Below are 21636 nucleotides of genomic sequence, written 5' to 3' on the forward strand. Positions count from 1 at the left end.
TTATTTTATTTCGGCAAAGCAAGGACTTTTGTTAACAGACTCTAGTAATGAAACACCTTTTCAAACGAACTGAAGATGAAATTTCGAATGTATTATATGTTATAGCAATTGAAATCATACAGTATAACAGAATCGAAGAAACGTAAAACGAAAGCTGCAAAGGCATTTACATAAATTTTCAGATGACCGGATCTAAAAAACTTTTTAAAATTAACAGCCCAACATTGATTCACGAATTTTTAATTATACTAAAATATTATACATTGTTTTTGTTAACCAAGAGTTAATTCTACACTAGCAAACAAGAAATATGACAAAAATCTACATATAAATTAAAATGTACACCCTCTCTGGGTAGAAACTATTGTCACAATGAAAAATGACACTCAAAACAGCATATTGGAAGTTAATATCTTTTTGAAGATAGACTTAATTTCATGATAAATTTTCAGCGAAGGGAGTTTGGATCGAGGGTTTTTGTGGTGGGTCGAATCAGAAATCTATCTTCAAACATCTATTTTAGATACTATGACTAAATGCATATTATAACAGTGGTAGAGTAATTGGCTAAAAATGTGAATCCGCGTTAAAAATCATATGTAAATTGATGCTCAGTGATGTCAAGAACAAGAATATAAATGACTGATAATAATGATATATCATAAAATTATGTTAAATGATGAATCATGTTTATTTCAAAAGAAGTATTATTTCTGATTTCTGAAATTATAGAACTCTGAAATGAAATTTGTCGTCCGCAAAACTGAATCCGTCACATTTGAAATACCATATATAACGAATTAAAAGTGATATCAATGTTAATTACTAAAATACTGTAAAAACATAAAACTTTAATAAATTTGCATGCATGACCATTTCAAATGCTCTTTAAATGTCATAATAATAATATATTATTGGTAAATAAAAATCCGTGATCATAAATGTTCCGGTCGCAGATCTGCTATAGTGTCCATTATAATAATTATTATCATAATTATGATAAAACATATCTTTACAAAACATATCCCTTGTTCCTCCAGAGATCGTCTGATCGCTCTTAAACTGAAAATGAATAATTATAAATCACTGTTGATTAATAACTAGTAACTACTGACAAAAATTACTCCAATTAATTACGATAATCACTAAGCTTATTAAGCTGGATCGATGTAACACTAATCACTCCGTTCTACTTACCTTCCTGGAGAACGTAACCCTGTTTGATCAGCTCCGCTTTCTGATCCTCTGTCAGTTGGCCGGGTTGTAGCGTTATCACCTGAACAGTGAACAGTCATTTCTTTGACAATGCAATGGATTTAGGGTGTTTTGATATTTCTAAAACTCCAGAGTTTTAAAATAATCTGAACACTGAACAGCTGATGGAAAGTACTGTACTGTCCGAGATATTAAGTTAAATAGTATTTTAAGAACTATTTCTTATCTCGTTCATCTGTACAATAAACGCAACCATCCATAAAATGTGGGACAGGTGCAGAACTCTAATTTGCCAGTAAGTGTGATATGAAGCTGTCCGTATTACCCACTACCTCTGAACTTGTAATATAATTATAAGGTAGTGTATGACTGAATAGTGGTAGGCCGTTAATTATGTCGAACCTAATTCATCAGTAGTATCGTTACGAAATGTCAACATAACTGACAGTAGTGTTGATCAAGTTCTTGTCGGCAGTAACGAAAATTTGCGCGGCTCAGAAAAACAATAATAACATAGCACGTGCTTCTTCGCCAACCAACCTCGAATTCGTCCTCTTGAACCTCTGTTATCTCTATTATGGATGTGGTGACTGTGTTGACTACTATCTCATCCGCTATCTCTGCTCCGTCCTCACCCCCAGCATCTACGATAACAAATTTCTGATTATCATGATAAATTCACCCAATCGTATCGACAGCACTGTTAAAACGAAATGCTCTTTCAAATTCACAACAAAAAGAGAGAAATAAAATGACAGGAAGATAATTACCCTCTTCAACGTCAGGGTCAGTTGTTACAGACATCTTAAGGTCAATAGGAACGTCTCGTGTAAGGAGAGGAAACTAGAAAAATAAAATGTTAATTCTTAAGAGTTCTTCAGAGAGTTTTCTCAATCGAATTAGAGCCGTGCGCCCAATACTATATGGACTCTGGATGAGAGTACTAGGGATGTATTTCAACTTTCAGCTGAATAAATTAGTTATAAATGTAACAATTTACAGGATCAAAACAATCAAATGGGTAATCACCTGTACTTCATTAAACATACTTGAAAATCAGTTAAAACAGAGTTCACGATTGTAATTTTACAGGAACGATTTGGCGGGCTTGTTGCCAATTAAATTAGATCATCTGCCAATTTGGCAGGATACAAAAACAAGTTAATTGATACATCTAATTGTTTATTATTGTTTGCATTATCAGTACGAACAGCGAATATGTTACTACACACATTCCACAACCACGCACAGTACATGTATCTTAGTCCGTAGGAATGTAGCAGGTAGTTTAGTACCAGAGATAGCATTAACGTTAATAATTAGTGCGAAAGAAGTCGTTTGTTTGTAGAGTTAATATACAGATCATGCAGAACAGAACATGCAACAGTGTTGAGGAGGGGCTCAGCTGCATTTTGTCGGGGCCGTTATCAACTGTCGGTCCTATGGTGCGGCAAAATGCGGCTGATCCAGATGTATGTGGTAGACAATGACACATGCTGAACATGGTACATGCTGAACTGAGCTGAGACATGCCACAAACCCCTTCCCAGGGATCCTTCTTCTCCGGGCCTACTCCTGATTCTGAGCCATCTCTGGGCTGGATAACCTCCGGATCTGAATGAGAGTCAGATCCTGCCTCGTCATCTCCTCTCTTTTTCTTTTTCTTAGGTTTCTCTTTTGATGGTTTTCCCCCAGTTTTACTAACATGCTCTACTTTAGTGGGTTTTTCTGATCCTTCTGGTGCCTCAACCTAAACTCAATCGATTGGTCAAATTCTTAAACCATTAACCAATAGTTGACCATCTCATCCAAGATAACAGAAATAGTCGATATAGACGGGTTACTTCAATATGGATCACCTGATCAGTATCTGATCCGCTGCTGAGAGTCTCCGCCTGCTGACCAGGCACTCTGGGTACGCTCTCTCCTCTCAGCGGTCGTTTTAAGTTGGGTTTACCAGCAAAAGAAGGGTCTAATTCACTTCCATATTCATCATTGGCCTGAACTTAGAGACTTGGCTCAAACATGGATCTTATTTAAGGGGCTTATAGTTTACAGGGACCGGGACTGGCCATTAGGAGCAAGATAGGGATCATTGGTCAATATTAAAGTGATTTAAGATAAGCTAAACATGCAAAGATTCAACAACCAAGGCAAAGATAATGCCCTCTGTAATTCATTAGTCTGTTTTAACCATTCCAGATAAAAGAAATGAGATCAAGAGAAATAAGATTAATATGATGAGTTCTATATATTGTGGGGGAGGGGGATATAGTATTATCTGTGGGGCTGGTTGGGTGAAATTTGGGGCTGGCTAGGGGAATGACCTGCTCATCCGGAGTATCCCATCCCTCTGACCCACTGCTGAGTAGCATGGCCTGCTGTCCTGGAACTCTCGGCAGCGCCTCGCCCCTCACTGGTCGCTTCAGGTTAGGTTTACCAGCAAATGAGGGCTCGTCTGGTAATACCTGAACTCAAGAGCGGGAGCTGAGCAAGATATAGCTTGTGATATAGCAAGATATAGCTGGTGATATAGCTGGAGAGAGGAGACCTCTACTCAGGAATGGAAGAGGCAAGATATTTCATATGTCGTGGTTTCACGTGATACTATGTTGTAGAAGTTAAATAATATCAGTAATATCAAATAAGAATGCTCGGGTATGCTTGTACTGTACATGCGATATCATCAGTCATCACTATAGTCTACAGACACTCCATTTCCAATCTCTTCTTAGTTTTCCCAACAATTAAATCATACATAAAAATCCCGATAGATTGCTATGTGCACTGGCCCCATGCATCAACATTACCATGACCAGTCACTCTTATCTCATTGAAAAGTAACTGGTACCACTCATATCTCATAGTCATAGCATTACTAGTACCAGGCAAACACTTAACAGATTAACAATATTTTTTACCAAATAATTATTTATCTAGGTCACCTTGGGGTCGAGTTTAGCCAGCTTTTTCTCCCAAACGTTGTTCTGAGAACCATAATATCCGCGTTATTTTCAAAACAAAAACTCAAAACATTAAAAATGGAGAACATTGAATGAGGCAGGAGGCTTAAACGTGAACTGTACATGAAATGTGCCTGAAAGATATTTTCTCGGCATTAAAAAAGGGAACGTGCAACGAGAAACAGGAACCCCCAAGAGCTTAATCTCGCGGAAATAAAACAAACCAGAACTTACCGCATCCTCGACAGGGTTCACGAAGCCGAACCCTACTTCGGGCATTTCTTCTGTCTCGCTTACTGACTCACACAGTAAAGTTGGCGGCCCTTCTAATTCTACTCCCGAGGAGGGTGACTGAGGATTTTTATGAGTTGAAGACTTAAACTTTTATGTAAGAATTTCCAATTGTCAATAATGCCAAATTTTTAAATGTATCTACTGAATTATTCGACTAGGAATTATACCTGATGGTTGTTGCTCAGGTTTATTTGATCATTTTATTATATGTCTATCAACATTTTCCCAACTTTTTATCAACATCACGACAATTGATATATTTCATTCGTTAGAAATACACCAGAGTTCAATAGACACCCAGAAATTATATAACCCCCCCCCCCCCTCTCCCCCGTGCAAGTAAATCATTAAACTTGACAGTATCTAAATAGTATGTTAGAACTTAACACTAACATCGGAGAGACTGATGACATCGGCCTGGTCAGATCTTCTACTATCACCACTAGGACTACTCACACGATCCTGGGAGTTAATGAGTCACTAACTGATCAGTTAATTAGACTAATTAAGTAATTAGTATAATTAGCTAAAAGTATACATTGTTCTGTACTTAAACCCATTAAATATATGATCAAACAGATAATAGTAAAGATGTAAGGAATAAGTTACTAGTTAAGCACAAGAGATTTCGGCAAACTTGCTATGATTATCAAGCAATTAGTAAGCTTTTATTTTGGAAACTGTACGAGTCCTATAACGTAGGCAACTTGTCACGGCAACTTGTCACGGCATATTTGATTTAATCCAAGTCAATCATACGGATATTTCACTTGTTGTACCATCTAATTTCTACATAGCTGAGTCGTGAAATATAATCAAGGAATTTTCCAAACTGAGATAATATTAGAAAAGAATTCATAAATTGTATGAATACCGCTATTGTGATATCCACAAAGAAAATTAATCAAAGATTGAATGAAACTGTCACGCGAGAACACAAACAAAATAAATACTACTGGGCTAGCATCACTTCAAAGACAAGAAAATCAGGAGAATAGAGTTTGATCAGAAGACCACATGCACTTGCACTATTGATCACAGTCATTTATACATCAAACATGCAAAACCATCACTTAGACATGATTTATACTTCCAGCACGTGCATTGTGCAACAATTGAAGAGAGAAATATATGCACGCTAAAAAAGGAGGAAGTGATGGAAGCCCAGTGTGAATGGGGAAGCAATGAAACGGTAAGTATAAAATCATGTCTACGCAATGGTGTGAGATCCAGAGAGGAGAGTTTTCACACCAACTCACGCTGTCGCTATCAGTCGATGACCCACTATCAGTCGATGACCCACTCGAGTGAATGCTCTGAATGCGTGCTGGTGGTACTTCCTCCAGACTGCTTCCCATACTGCTCGAACTGGCGGGCCGGCGCTTGACTGGACGTCCGTTGACGAACATCTCACGTTCCACTTTCTGCTCCCGGACAACTTCGTGCTGTGTTGCTTCTGAATCTGACCCTGATTTAGTTGAGTGATACCCGTCTATACTGGAGTCCTCTTGAGGACGTGGGGGTCGGCCGGGCCCATCTTCGTCTGAATCACTGGAATGGGGCGATTTCTTTTTACCATCAAGTTCATCTGGAGATAGGGAAGACGAGCCGCGAGATTTGCGTTTGAAAGGAGGAGGGGGCCGCGGGGGTGCTTCATCGTCACTGTCTGTATTGTAACTACTAGTGTCGCGCTTCTTGCGGCGTCCTGTAACAAGAAGTCCTGTAATTTTTTAAGTTAGAAAAGTGCTTGACACACACCTTGGGTTTTGAAGAGTACTGAGCTTGCATTTTCTCCAACTCCTGCTCTATTTCGTGTATCCTCAGTGATCTGGTGTCGTCCTTTGGTTTGTCTCCTTTCAAGTGGTGGGTTACAGGAAATGTTACAATTCACTCATTTTGATAAATATAACGATTGCAGACATATTGTCGAATCAATATATTCAACATATGAATTGTGAATATATTAACTAATAGGTTGATTTCACAATTTAATTGATTTGATGAGTTTATCGAGAAAGCTTAGACTGAACACAACACAGAAACAATGTATACCTGATCTGCTTCCAGCTGGACTGACAACTGAATCGAATGGGGCAAATCTCTTACCACTTCCTTTACCTACCGATTCCTGTGACATTATGAAAATTAACCTTGTGTTTTCAGTGAGGGATTTTATTCTAAGATCGATGTTTAACAGTTAAGTAAACTGAGATAACCAACTCACTGATTAGTTTGAATGATTAATAATAAAATGAAAGTCACTTGCTCTGATATTACCTCGTCTGATTTGCGGGTGGTCTGTTTAGTGGATATTCTCTGTTCTGTCACCTGTGTGTTTATGAACCAGGCCTCGCGCTTGCTGTTAGTAATCTTAGACCTGTCTGTGTCAGAGGGGGGACCTTCCATACCCGGTACAATGGGTGGGTATTGGACAGCGGGGTAGGTTGGGATCTGGTCTCTGAATATGTTGGGCATCTTGTATGGGTACCCTGTGTTGGCGCCTTGGTTGTCGAGCATCCTCATGTACGACTCGAATTCTAACTCTCCTGTACTGTACTGGGAAATAGGATTCTAGATTAATTTCAGAAGAATTTTAGAATGAATGCGTGAAATATTTCAACTATTAAGTCATGGACTCCGGTCTAATTGCATCGTACGGGATAAATTACCTCACAGACTTGTCGATCAGAAAAAATAAATACTTTTCATGGATAATAGACTAATTATCACTCATCCGAAATTCTTATGGCACACAGCGACAAATGATAAATTGCCGCGAAAGTAATTTTAAATTCATTCTTAAAATCGTTAGATCGTACGTGCCATGCACTAATGCTGTGATCATCAACGAAAATTGTACGAACGCGCGCGATGCGCGTATTTTGTGCGCATCTACAACCACAGAAAATACCTTCACGTGTTCCGTAAAGTTAGCTCCAACATTTCCCATTTTCAGCACAGTGTCACACACACACATTTAATTGGCTTTTTGCCATAATCATCTCATCACACTCGAACACATACATTCGCTATTCACTCACAGACTCGACTTAATGAGGGACCCCTGCAAAATATAACACGGAAATTAAACAGGCTCGTCTTTCTCACAACTTTCTCGCTTACATTTCCATATCCAATTTCAAATAATGAATTTAACAGAGGTGAAGATGTACGGAATACCAGACATACCTCCACACCATTAGGATTGCATTCCAGCTCCACTGGCAGGTCTCCTTCAAATGCTTTGTTCTCGTCAAATGTCCTGTCTGTCAGGTTATCTTTCCCACATCTGTAGGATTATATAAGATTAAAGAAGAGTTAACCTTGAGTTAACCTCACGAGAGAAAAGAAAGTGCATCTTTCGGGCCCTTACCCTTATGTATACAAGTAATTCTGGCAGAACCATTCTGGTACCGATATTTTGCTGACTTTAATCTTCAAAGTGATGCCACATATCAAACCTATCATTTTGTTTTTTTTTTAAGTTTTAAAAACACCGCAAATAAAGAGAATGAATATATGTGTATATTATATATGCATAATTAATATAATTCAATATTGAAAGCTTACGGATATTGAAAGCTTACGGATATTTTGCAAAAACAGTAAAAACATGATTTTGTTACTACTTCATGAAAGTATGAGCACAGTTTGATTAAATGACACGAATGGATCAATGAAAACCACAAATAAAGTAAAAATGCGTTTTAAATGTTACCTGAGAACACGCCACTGTATCTCACAAGCTTTAGTAAGCTGGGCCATCCACAGGAAGGTTTCCTCAATAGTTGGTCCAACACTCACCAAACCGTGGTTCTCTAATATCATTACCTGGGTAGACAGGAGGGTAGACAGGGTAGACAGATCAGTTAACTTATTGTATTAAGAAATCTAAATCAGATATATTGTGGTGAAGTATTGAGTAGTTATTTGCGATGGAGATTATCAGTGTGGAGCGTACATTGTTCTTCATGATAAATGTTACATTGTAAACAGGCTGGAAAACACCTTTGATACAAATATTTGCGTTATTCAAACAGGAAATTTAAGGTTAAATAAATAAACTTTGCATAACTTATTGAATAAATTGCGCAATATTATATTGTGTAATCAGTAATCGAATATTTCTTGACTAACTCCATTGAATAAACATATTGCGTGTGGGTAATGACCGCAACATTTCAATGTGACTATTAAAACTACAAAAGAATGTACAAGAAACTCACGTGACTGTCGTCCATGAGATCCTTCTTTATTTGAGCCTGCTCCCCTCGGCTAGGGACAAATCCCTGATAGGTCCCGTAGGAAACTGGTCGTACCTGAATATTCATAAGTTAATTATCTGCATAATTAGATGATTATTCTCATGATGGGTCAGTGCTAGGATGCAGTCCATCTAACATATAGCGCTGAATGTGGGGCGGCCATTAGTTGATGGACTGTGTAATTACGGAGCGAGGATATGCTTGTCAAGATATGAGAAGTGAATGAGATAAACGTGCAATGACACAGTGTTAATAGTGCTGTGCGTATACATTGTCTATACAGTGTTAAAGTCAAATAAGTTGGGAATCGGTTAGTTCGAGAAAAAAAAGTTACAAATTTAGCTGATACTACTTTCTTCAGACATAAGCATTCTCTGTGTGGTATAAACATTGTATTAACAAACTACGATCCAGTATTACATAAAAATACGTCTAGTTATTTAGCCATAAGTAGGTTCATACCGATACAATTTCCACTTTTGACAACGAATCCTCCATTTCGCTGCACAAAATACAGGTGGCCAAAATGTTAAAATTGTACGAGTTTGTCCAGCTCATTACTGTGTAGACTGTCATACATGGTCTAGATACGCATTCCTGTGCGTAGTGTATACATTCTTACATAAACATAGTTTGAGTAAGATGTACTCATTGAATGTAGTGTGTACCTCAGGTATTTAAATACAATACTGTGTACAGTGCTTGGTAGAACTACACAAAGCTATTGATAATGTTTTCCTGGACATGTGACAAATTACATTAGCATAAGGGCCAGGGGAACTAAGGTATCTAGTAATATATACATTATTATATTGTACACTAATCTAATAACTGCATTCAAATACATGTGAGAGTATTACCGCGGCCATTTTCGCTATTTGTGGACAACAAAAATGGAAAGTTTATTTAGATATAGCATTACGATATCCCCCACAGATGAAGAATAAGAAGATAAAAGTATTTCCGGGGTGAATGGTAACGAATACCAATATCTTGCGAACTTTAAATGAGATCGGAGTCCTGTTGGCTATTTTTATCTAGCACTTAGCGATCTACCTTGATTGTCTATGAATTCCTTTGTTATCTTAACTAAAATTCTTTGACTTGTATAAAAGCCGCTGTTTTGATAATACTTATATCTATCAAATAGGTCATGTCCGTAGCGATTCCTCCACTTTATGACAACGAATCTTATTTCGCTTGGCACAAAGGACATGGCGGCCAAAGGTACAATTGGACGAGTCGGCGGCAGCGCCAACGGTGACTTTGCGATTGACGGTCATGGGTAATAGGGGCATTCTGTGTCATTAGGTGACAACATTTTGACATAATACTGAAGTGGCTGAGGAGGATGTGCTTGAAGGAGGTGTACTCAGGGTATTTAAATACGAATACGGGTACAGTGCATGGGTAGAACACAGCAAGCTAGATAATGTTCCTGGACGGAGTGACAAATTACATAGCATAAGGGCCAGGGAACTAGGGATGGCTGAGGGAGTAGATATATGAAGGATATGAGTACGAAATAATAACTGCATAGAAAGATGGGAGAGTATTAACCGCGGCAATGCGCTCAGTTGGGACCAACAAGGAAGATGGGGAAGAGAATGTTAGGATATGAGATTACGAGATCCGCAAGGATGAAGAACTAGAGGAGAGATAAAAGTATTCCGGGGGAATGGAACGAAACCAATATCGGAACTAGAGAGGAGATCGGAGTCGTGGACTAGGTATCAGCACTTAGCGATCTGACTGGAAGGATGAGACTATTGTATCTAACTAAGAATGGCTTGAGATGATAAGATGCGCTGAGTGATGACAGAGACTCATCAAATAGGGGGGGGGGGGGTCATCGTGAGAGTCCGCCTGAGTCCGTCCTTTGGATCTAGAGACACAGGAGGGGACTTAGGGAAATGGAGGAACGGACTGGAAATGGGGACGGAGGAGGAAACTTAGGGGACGGAGACGGAGGATTGGGGACGGAGGACTGGGGACTGGACGGACTATGGGGACATGAGCGACAGTGGACCAGTAGGAGGACGAGGACGATGAGAGGATAGGAGGAGGATGAAGAGGAGGAGGGGGACCCAGGAGGAGGAGGACTGAGGAGGACTGAGGAGGATGGCTGAGGAGATGACTGAGAGGGAAGTGGAGGAGGAGGAGGACTCAGGAGGAGGACCCAGAAGGAGGACCTAGGAGGAGGAGGAGGAGAACTGAGGAGGAGGACTGAGGAGGATGGCTGAGGAGGATGGCTGAGGAGGATGACTGAGAGGGAGGAGGAGGAGGAAGAGGAGGAAGAGGACTGAGGAGGAGGAGGAGAAGGACTGAGGAGGAGAAGGAGGACCCAGGAGGAGGAGGACCCAGGAGGAGGACCCAGGAAAAGGCCCCAGGAGGAGGAGGAGGACTGGGGAGGAGGAGAACTGTTGAGGACTGATGAGGAGGACTGAGGAGGGGAGGAGGAGGAGTAGGAGGAGGACTGAGGAGGGGAGGAGGAAGAGGACTGGGGAGGATCAGGAAGACCCAGGAGGACCCAGGAGGAGAAGGAGGAGGAGGAGGAGGAGGACTGAGGAGGACTGAGGAGGAGGACTGACGATGACTGAGAAGGAGGAGGACTGAGGAGTACTGAGCTGAGGAGGATGGCTGAGGAGGATGGCTGGGGAGGATGGCTGAGGAGGATGACTGAGGAGGATGAGTGAGAGGGAGGAGGAGGAGGACTCAGGAGGAGGACTCGGGAGGAAGAGGAGGAGGAGGACTCAGGAGGAGGACTTAGGAGAAATGAGAAGGAGGACTGAGAAGAACTGAGGAGGAGGAGGAGGAGGAGAACTGAATAGGAGGAGGAGAAGGAGGGGGACTGGGAGAGGACTGGGGAGGAGGAGGACTGATGAGAAGGATGAGGAAGAGGACCCAGGAGGAGGAGGACTGAGGACCGAGGAGGAAGAGGAGGAGGATGAAGAGGAGGAGGAGGACCCAGGAGGAGGAGGACTGAGGAGGACTGAGGAGGATGGCTGAGGAGGATGACTGAGAGGGAAGAGGAGGAGGAGGAGGACTCAGGAGGAGGAGGAGGAGGACTGAGGAGGAGGAGGACTGAATAGGAGGAGGAGGAGGGGGACTGGGGGAGGACTGAGGAGGAGGATGGAGGACTGAGGAGAAGGATGAGGAGGAGGACTGAGGAGGACTGAGGACTGAGGAGGAAGAGGAGGAGGATGAAGAGGAGGAGGACCCAGGAGGAGGACCCAGGAGGAGGACCCAGAAGGAGGACTCAGGAGGAGGAGGAGGACTGGGGAGGAGGGGGACTGTTGAGGACTGATGAGGAGGACTGAGGATGAGGAGGAGTAGGAGGAGGACTGAGGAGGGGAGGAGGAAGAGGACTGAGGAAGATCAGGAAGACCCAGGGGGAGGAGGAGGAAGAGTAGGAGGAGGAAGCATCTAAATGTTATTTCCATTTTTTTCCGTTTTTGTCCATTTTTGTCCGCTCTTTTTTTTTGTCCGTTTTGAAAATATAGGGTACCGAACGGACAAAAAACATGATCCCCCTATAACAGCAAAAATTGAACATTTTATTTAGCAATTTAGGTGTCCATTAATGTCCGCCTATGTCCGCCTATGTCCGTCTATGTCCGCCTATGTCCGTCTATGTCCGCATATGTCCGTCTATGTCCGCCTATGTCCGCCTATGTCCGCCTATGTCCTGTCCTTTTTGGATTCTATGAGACAAGCGGACATAGACGGACGTGACAACCCCCCCCCCCCCCCCCCCCCAAAATAGCACGAATTTGCTACAATTATGGTCAGATCATTCCAACTGTTACGATTCCGATTTAATTCAATAGCGTTATCCCTGTTATTGCGTTAATAACAAATGTCAGACCGGAGTTTTTCTCTGAAAATTGTAATCTAATAAACGTTGTTCAATATTTATTTGTTTAAATTCAATTCTTCACATGTTGTGTAACACGTTTATGATGATGTAAGATGTAACAGCTACATCGTCTTACGACTATAATTCTAGCACAAAATATTATACAGTTTTAAGTACAATGTGTAGACTGTCGAGACCAAGCAAATGATGTGACGTTTCCCATTGCTCCATTGTCTATTCATGAGAAATTGTACATGGCAGAGTGAATATATTAAACATTGAGAAGCATAACTCTGGTCTTTAACCCAGATTACTCAACAAATTAAAGAACATGTTACATGTAGTGCGTTATTACAGAACGCACTACACTGTAGAGTTCTGTTCATGCCCTTTAGCTTCCATCTTGGTTAATGTATAGAGATACTAGATCTAGCATACTACCACATAAAGACCATTTAAAAAAGAAGCTAAAAGTAAAGAAGAACAGAAAACAATTTGAAGCGCAATGTTTACTTAGAATGATACAACATTTTATAGCGATGTTTACTTACGATAATAGCTTCCTGGCACAGATTTAGAAGACCACACTTCATAGCAGAGATCTGAAAATAGGGTAGATTTATTGATGTGTTAGCATGGCACTTTGAATCCTGATGCCAATAAAACCACATTTTCATCAACTCATTGTGGGATACCCACTATACCTGTTCGGAGGCAACGTAACCGTTAATTACAGGCTCTGTAGTAAGAGTAAGTTAATGTTACCGGGGTTAGCAAGCTCTATGTTATATATATCTGAATCTTTCCGTCAGATATATATTTTTAATGTCATTTAAAAATTCGACAGAATCTTTTTGATAAAGGAGCACGGTTTTTTTAAACACTAAAATTTTTTTAATTTAGCACTAATTGCTGTATTTTGTATTTCGTTTCAAAATAAATCTTTACATTATTTTGTTTTTTCTTAACATCATTTTCATGTTAAAACTTCGCACCAGTTCTTCTTGTCATATATTTATATTTACTGGTGCACCACACTCAATTTCAGCCTTATTTTCATTACAAATGATAAATATGTCGCACAATTGATTTGTTCTATGATGATGAAAGCTAAAGGATCAACTTTCTACATACATGTAATCGTATCCTTTTAGGATTATCTTAAAGCTGAGGACTATAAATCATAAAATCAGGAAATGCAGAAGTGTGGGAAACTTGGGATAGCACAATTGATCTTTTTAGGTCAGGTCATCGTTTTTCAAGGTATTTATAAAAAACTAATAGAAGAATTATATTTTTGCTTGGATGTATTATACAATCCACATTCCACAACTGTTAAGGTGAAATTGAAAAAAAATGAATCATTATTTGCAAACTTTCCTAACGATTGGGGTCCGAAAGACAGCGGGATTTTAACCTTCTAAATTTCAACACTGCGTTTATAAAATTCTTGGTTCTTATATGTATCTGCCTATGAGTCGCATTAGATGGCTTAATTTGCATAAGATAAACTTAGATCCGAGTCCTCGCCAGGGACATGTCCCCATTCCTGTGTAAACAATTGCATCTAAACAGTTTCAAAATTGCTTAGAAGCTTTCACCCACAGGTGAAACCGGGGTAAAGTGGAGGTCTGATGGGAATTGTGGTTACACGTATCCCCTCCCTGATGGAAGTCCTGCTGAGTGTGATCCTGATGGAGAGAAACCGTGTTGTAGTTGGCTTGGTGAGTGTGGTAACACAACAGAGCATTGTTCTTCATATGGGAGTGTAAACTACACATTTGTGAAGGAGTGGATAGAATCAGGAGGTAAGAGAAAGTGGAGGTACGACATGAAATGTGGTCGTGATTATCCCCTCCCAAATTACATGCCTTCTGAATGTGACCCTGATGGGGAGAACCCATGTTGCAATAATGATTTATGGGAAAGCGAATGTGGCAATACGGATGAGCACTGTTCTTGTGAAAACTGTAAAGACTTCAGAGTGACAGATGCAGATCTAGATGAGAAATCGACAGAATCAGAAAGTACGAACAAGTGGAGGTCTGATGGGAAATGTGGTGCCTTTTATCCCCTAACCGATGGCAGTCCTGGTGAGTGTGACCCTGATGGAGAAAATCCGTGTTGTAGTAATTGGTTTTCTGAATGTGGTAGCACGACAGATTATTGTTCTTCATATGGGAGTGTAAACTACACGTTTGTGAAGGAATGGATAGAATCAGGAGGTAAGAGAAAGTGGAGGTACGACTTGAAATGTGGTCGTGATTATCCCCTTCCAGATGATATGCCTTCTGAATGTGACCCTGATGGGGAGAACCCATGTTGTAATAATGATCCATTGGAAAGCCAATGTGGCAATACGGATGAGCACTGTTCTTGTGAAGACTGTAAAGATTTCAGGGTAACAGATCTAGATGAGATATCAACAGAATCAGAAAGTACGAACAAGTGGAGGTCCGATGGGAAATGTGGGCCCTGGTATCCCCACCCTGATGGAAGTCCTGCTGAGTGTGATCCTGATGGAGAGAAACCGTGTTGTAGTTGGCTTGATGAGTGTGGTAACACGACAGTGCATTGTTCTTCATATGGGAGTGTAAACTACACATTTGTGAAGGAGTGGATAGAATCAGGAGGTAAGAGGAGGTGGAGGTACGACATGAAATGTGGTGAAGAATATCGCCTACCAGATCATATGCCTTCTGAATGTGACCCTGATGGGGAGAACCCATGTTGTAATGATTTATGGGAAAGCGAATGTGGCAATACGGATGAGTACTGTTCTTGTGAAGACTGTAAAGACTTCAGAGTAACAGATCTAGATGAGACATCGACAGAATCAGAAAGTACCAACAAGTGGAGGTCTGATGGGAATTGTGGTGCCTGGAATCCCCTCCCAGATGGTAGTCCTGCTGAGTGTGATCCCGATGGAGAGATGCCGTGTTGTAGTTCTCTCAATGATGGGTACTGTGGTGACACGGATGATTATTGCTCTTATTCGGATCGCGTGGACTACAGAGTGGTGAACGATTTGAGAAAACGAGGGCAAAATTGCACCCTGGCAATAAGAAGAGGGTTTCTTATCGATGTGTGTTTTAATGAAACTAAGAGAAGACACTATTATAAGTGTGTCCTCCCTGATTTTAACTATGAAGGTGATCTCGTATACTATGATAACTTTTGGGATGTTTATTATAGTGATGTGTGTGAAAACGACCCAAATTTCTATCAAACGTGTGGGTTTAGCTCAGAAATAACGAACATAGATGTGAATTGTGGCGACTTCATTTGCAAAATTAACGAATCCATCGAATGTGATGAGGACTGCAAAGTCGATAAACATTGCACCGTGCCAAACGGTACTGGGGTCTCAACAACAACTGAAGAAAAAAAAACCCAGCTCTGCAATGATAAATGCGAAGCAACCGATTGTATAGATGAAAGTATATGTAACGGATATTTCTATGGAATTAACTGTTTTATTAAAGAATGGAATGAAGATTGGTATTTACCAGCACACTCCTCTCCAGGCGGGTTCACAAATATATGTGATGAATATGAAACTTGCGATAAAGGTGAGGACGAACGAGGCTGTAATATTACTAAAAATACACCTCATTCTTGTACTCATTACGGCAGACAAGTGGACGAGAATAGTGAGACTAGAGAAGTGCCTTTATTTAACTACACTAGATGCTTTGTTTTTGACTTGACGAAAGAAAAGAAAGAAGATATGATATATCCGTACTGTCTGGACTATTTAGATCAAACAAACTGTTCTGATATAGAAAGAGTAGGAGGGTACTGCATGGTGAACGGTTTTAATTCCAGTATCTCCAAGTATATGGTTTGTTATGATCATGATAAGGTAACTGACTTGCCAGTAAAGTTGTGTGACGATGATTTTCAAAACAACTGCATATCCACGACTAATCCTGACTGCAAAATACACAAACACAGGATGTGTGACGGGGTAATGGATTGTCCTGATGGAAGTGACGAACTTCATGACATGTGTGATTTCATCGCCAAAGATTTACAGTGTGTCCGTAGATTTGGCATGAAAGTGAAGTTTGGAATTCCAATTCCGTGGATAATGGACGGTGAGACGGACTGTGTGGACGGACTGGATGAACAGGCTGGGAAATCAAAGTTCTGTGGCGATCACTCTGAAAAAACATATCGATTTTCCCAAGGTAAAGAAAAGTGTCAAAATGTATATCTGTGTCCAAGAGGTGTTAAATCTTATGTTCAGTTCGAACAACTCTGCGACGGAGTAGAGACGTGTGGTGACGGTGCAGAGAATGAGGTTTGTAGGATCGCCAGAGATTTTCCAGTCATTAGCAAGACATCGGATCTACATAATGGATCAATGCGTGATATCTGCAATGAAAAGAGCTGTGAGGTAAGGGAGTTCAGAAGGCCTTGGGGTGTCGTATTTAGGGAACCAAAAGAAGAGTTAATTGTTCCCACCTATAAAGTGGACTGCAGTAGTCAGTTCGGTGAAAACTATCTGTACCTCAGTTGCATGGACCTGTGTCCAGAAGCAACATGTCCTCTTAATAACAGACCATTAATGTACGATTCATGTCCGGCACAGTATATAGATCGAGTTTATACGGTTGCCAACAATTCCTTTCTAACGTTTCTTTCTATGTCGGAGCAAGGCCAATATCAACAGGACTACTTCCAATGCAATAACAGCAGATGTGTGGAATACAAGCAGGTTTGTGATCTCATCGATGATTGTGGGGACATGAGTGACGAGGTAAACTGTTCAAATCACATGATCTGTGAAGACACTTTAAATTCAACCAATCATCAGTTCATTTCCTTATCACAGAGATGTGATGGTATATTTGATTGCTTTGACCTCTCCGATGAATGTAATGATAATTGTGGGAAGAGAATACTTGGACACTGGACACTGCGGGTAACATGTTGGGTAATGGGGGTGTTGGGTGTGATGTTCAACTCCTACACCGTTATCCTACAGCTAGCAACATTAAATAAATGTAAGACCGGACGTTTGCTGACAACCAAGGTTCTAGTCAGTCTTATTGGATCAGGGGATCTATTCATCGGAATATATTTAGTACTGTTGTCTTTTTATGATAGTTTTATATACGGAAGCGGGTTTTGCAGACACCAAGCTGAATGGTTAACTGGGACAGCATGTTCAATATTAGGGGTCATAAGCACGATTGGATCACAAGTCTCTCTTTTCTCAATGACAACTTTGAGCTTTATCAGAATGTACGGGATCACTTTCAAGAAAATGAGTGTTCCAACTCCTACTAATAGACGGTGTATTGTTAGTGTCACTACTCTCGTGATCTCCATAGTCACTGCTTCACTTTCTGTAGCTCTAATACCATTGCTACCTTTATTGGAGGAACACTTTGTACAGGGAATGTATTACGACCCCAGTTACAGGGTTTTCATTGGCTACCCAACTAAAGAGAAACATATCAGAGTTCTTCAAGCTCACTACGACACTAAAAATGTTACTTCGGGTATGACCTGGAAAGAAATCGGTGAAAAGGTGGACGGAATGTTCACTCAGCAATATGGTAGGTTGAGTCGACGCCCTGTTCACTTCTATGGGAATGATGGTGTGTGCTTGTATAAATACTTTATTCGAAGTGACGATGCCAGGAGGAACAGACAATCAGAAAGTGGATCAGATAATATGACCGATCATCTTGGAGATCCTGTAGTGTGGATGATGCTTGCTGTTAACTTATTTTGCTTTCTCGTCATTACTTGCTCCTACTTGATTATCTTCATACAAACTAAAAGATCTTCCCAGCGCTCTGGTCAGAGTAATACTGCCCACAGAGCGAGAGAGGATAGGGCTATACAGCATAAAATAACACTCATTTTTGTGACAGATTTCCTTTGTTGGGTGCCCTTTATTTTCATAAGCAGTATGCATGATCTTAAAGTTTTCGATGCAACGAAATGGTATCTTTATCTAGCAATGACAGTGCTGCCACTCAACTCTATTATCAACCCACTTATCTACGAAAAGTCATTGACAGGGTTCCTGGGAAAAGTATTTCGAGAGATATTGAAATTCTTCAGATTCAGTACCTCCACAGCTGAGCTTTGACAACAATCCCAATTATGTTTCTGACGAGGAAATGAAACGGAGTCATATCAACGAGCACACAGTAATTATATATGGAACCTGTTAGGGTAAAGGAAGAATGTTGAATTGATATCTAAATTAATGATTGAATACGACGATCAGTGGACAGAAGGAATTAATATTGAGGATTATTATTACTTGATGAGATTTTGTATAAATCCTTAATCTGATTATCGTAGCGCAAATGTGTGTTTTTTACTAGATTATTAATTGTACCTAGGAAAATGGATAAAAGAACAAAATCAAGGTGCCTATAACATAATAATATTGATATTGATCTTTTTTGTTAGGTTGCTCAGCTTGTGATTTTTATAATAATGTTAAATTTTCTATCATTTGTAAGAATTACTGTTGTTTCTAACCATGTTCCTTTTTTTGTAGGCTAGAGATGTAATTTTATTTACGAAGATATCACCTACTTGATGCCGTTTCATTGCTTATCCAATTTAACAACAATAATATTGATTATAATGCTCCTAAAGAGTAATTATCATAAAACATCCTACATCATACACGGTAAACAATGTAACATTCTGTTGGACATAACTTATGTTGAAATGTGTAGAAACTTGCAAATTCTATTGACTTAGATCTTCCTTGTAAAATGTCTGATTATGGTGCCTGCAACCAGCAGATATCTCACTTCAATCAACCACTTCCTTCAAACAGCCCTACATGAAAACCTGGACATATATTAGCAATTCTTACAATGCAATCACACACTGTGTGTAAAACTAATTACAAAACAGGTAACTCCACAATGTAACTCGATCCAGTCCCACACTCTGAGAACATTGTCCTGTTATTAAATCTACGGTGGACTACATCACGGGCCCCCCTCATTACTCCTTGCGGAATGTGAGAGGGAGGTGTCTGTAACTTGTATCCGGTGAGCTCACAACACTGTCACTCTTACATAATGGGACACGGGTTCTTGTGAGGGCGGGATATGACCAAATAAGGTAATAGGGTGACGTAATCAGGATATATACTCGTGATTCAACCCCACATGATAAGCGGTTATGTAAATATGAAGTACCATATTTTCTATATTCGGGTAATAACAGGGGAACTATACACTGTAAAAGTACAGTAGTATAGGTACAGTAAACACCATTACATATTAAGATTTAGAGGTCAGTGTAATCGTATCACCACCAATCTTCTCAACATGAAGTCCAGGAGAGAATGGAAATAAAACAAACCAATCGTAGTCGGTAGAGAGCGAGTTAAATGTGAGCAGGTGTGACCCACTGTCACACACAGATCCTACTGAGGTACTTACAGCAGTGCCCGCGTGAGAGTGAGTATGGTACACAATGTCCTGTCCAGTCTCGTGAAGTGCTGAGTTCAGTTTGAAGCCTGCTTTGTTGACTGGTAGTACTGTGCTCCCTGCATCTATTATCTTACCTGGACAACAAGTGGGTAATTAGTAAATTAGCGGTCATTAGTGACTTGTTGTAATTAGCGGTCATTAGTGAGTTGGTGTAGTCCACGTGTCTGCTTCTCAATCAATATTGTTAATAGATCAATCATTAATTTCTCACTACTGCGATGGATGCCTTTTCACCTTATTTTTAAAGTTATCCAATAACTATTTGTAAGGAAGAAAATTTTCGTATCCCAATAAATTTGCACAATTAATGATAAAGGTAAAGGCAATCTAAGTAATAAGTAAACACAGTACATACCATCCTTATCTACTTTGATAAGAGATGAGGCAGTGATCTCTGAGTACTGCATACCGTAGGGGTTTATCAAAAAGTGATTCTTGTTATCTGGTAATCTCGCCTGTCAGAGTGTAAAGTTAGCTAGAGTAGAAAAGTGGAGAGGGATGTTGTGTCACTAGCATTTATAATCTGTCAAAAATATGCCATTGAGTTTCAAGTAATATTCTATTGATGGACATTTCCTCGACTGTAAATGGCATGATTTGATATGTCAGCGTGTTTCATTCAAGAGATCCGACAGATTTAGGCAGATTCATTAAAATACGTCGCATCAAAATACCAATTATGGAATATGTCAAGCGTTTTAGATTGAACAATGCAATGTAGATAAATGCCGTGACTTACCGTGATGTGACTGTAGATGAGATGATCCCATTCGAAATGAGCTGTAAGTCTGTAAAGAGCTGCTAATTTGCATCTCAGTTCTCGCTCAGGTTTACTGTATTTGTCCCGTAGAGATCCATTCAAATCGTTCACTTGCCTCATATTGGCTAGCCCTTTAAATTCAGACCTGGGAAAGCAATGTTAGGACTAGAAGGACTTACAAATGGAAACTTCAAAAGTAGGAAGGCTCCGAATGAGAAGAGAAACATTTTTTTTAAACTGCTAAGAAAGGAAAATTCATTTTTTGAGATTAGAATTATGAGAAACATACAAAAGTGAACGATAATGTAAAATAGAAAGTTTAAAATGTATTGTTTTTGTATATTAAAGCTTTAGCCACAGGTAGGTTGGTTAATTAAGTAAATTCATTAAGTAAATGGGAAAGGTAAAGTGAGACTTACCCTCCAGTAGGGCCTCCAGTACCGTTCAAATTAACTCCACCATGAAAAAGAGGTTTGTTCCCCTCTTTCTGAGATATCACCACATCCTCCAGTTCGCTTCTAAACTGGTCCTCTAAAATCTCCGTTACACGTTTTTTACGTCCCATATTTCTCTTGTCCCTGTCTACTGACGGGTTGTGTGCCCCTCCCTTCGGCATTCCCTAATAACCGGTTAATTCTGTTAATTTAGTGGAATCTGAAATATGAAACTGCTCACATTTTATCAATTTCAAGTTATGCAACACGCATAACTCATGATATTCAATTCCAAGCTTTCTAGCTCCACAAGAAATTGCAATATACTTTTTAAAGAGTGGTGTGAATTAATTTTTCTG

At 40.0% G+C, this 21636-nt stretch overlaps 2 protein-coding genes across 5 annotated transcripts in view; both read right to left on the reverse strand.

Annotated features, from left to right (window-relative positions):
* LOC134825991 (lysosomal cholesterol signaling protein-like) overlaps positions 1 to 21636 on the reverse strand; it is a 383362-nt gene that overhangs the window by 153403 nt on the left and 208323 nt on the right. The gene's annotated exons all lie outside the window — the stretch shown is intronic.
* Positions 58 to 21471, reverse strand: LOC134825992 (alpha-adducin-like). Of its 4 annotated transcripts, none has more exons than XM_063838226.1 (18): positions 21263 to 21469; positions 20823 to 20988; positions 20439 to 20538; positions 20033 to 20157; positions 13148 to 13198; positions 8699 to 8791; positions 8191 to 8303; positions 7662 to 7761; positions 6750 to 7028; positions 6525 to 6600; positions 5732 to 6177; positions 4866 to 4934; positions 4413 to 4529; positions 4161 to 4202; positions 1986 to 2058; positions 1756 to 1859; positions 1198 to 1276; positions 58 to 1062 (listed from the first exon to the last, which is right to left on the reverse strand). In XM_063838226.1, the coding sequence occupies exons 1-18, from the start codon at positions 21457 to 21459 to the stop codon at positions 1058 to 1060; spliced, it is 2235 nt and encodes a 744-aa protein (XP_063694296.1). In that variant the 5' UTR covers positions 21460 to 21469; the 3' UTR covers positions 58 to 1057. The 4 variants fall into 4 exon arrangements, with proteins under 4 accessions (XP_063694296.1, XP_063694298.1, XP_063694299.1 ...); XM_063838228.1 differs by lacking the exon at positions 5732 to 6177 and adding an exon at positions 6231 to 6325; XM_063838229.1 differs by lacking the exons at positions 4161 to 4202; positions 5732 to 6177 and adding an exon at positions 6231 to 6325 and having other exon boundaries at positions 21263 to 21471.

The sequence above is a fragment of the Bolinopsis microptera genome, chromosome 1 (assembly GCF_026151205.1).
Source record: "Bolinopsis microptera isolate Bmic1 chromosome 1, MBARI_Bmic_1.0, whole genome shotgun sequence".
In the NCBI taxonomy this organism is placed as follows: domain Eukaryota; kingdom Metazoa; phylum Ctenophora; class Tentaculata; order Lobata; family Bolinopsidae; genus Bolinopsis; species Bolinopsis microptera.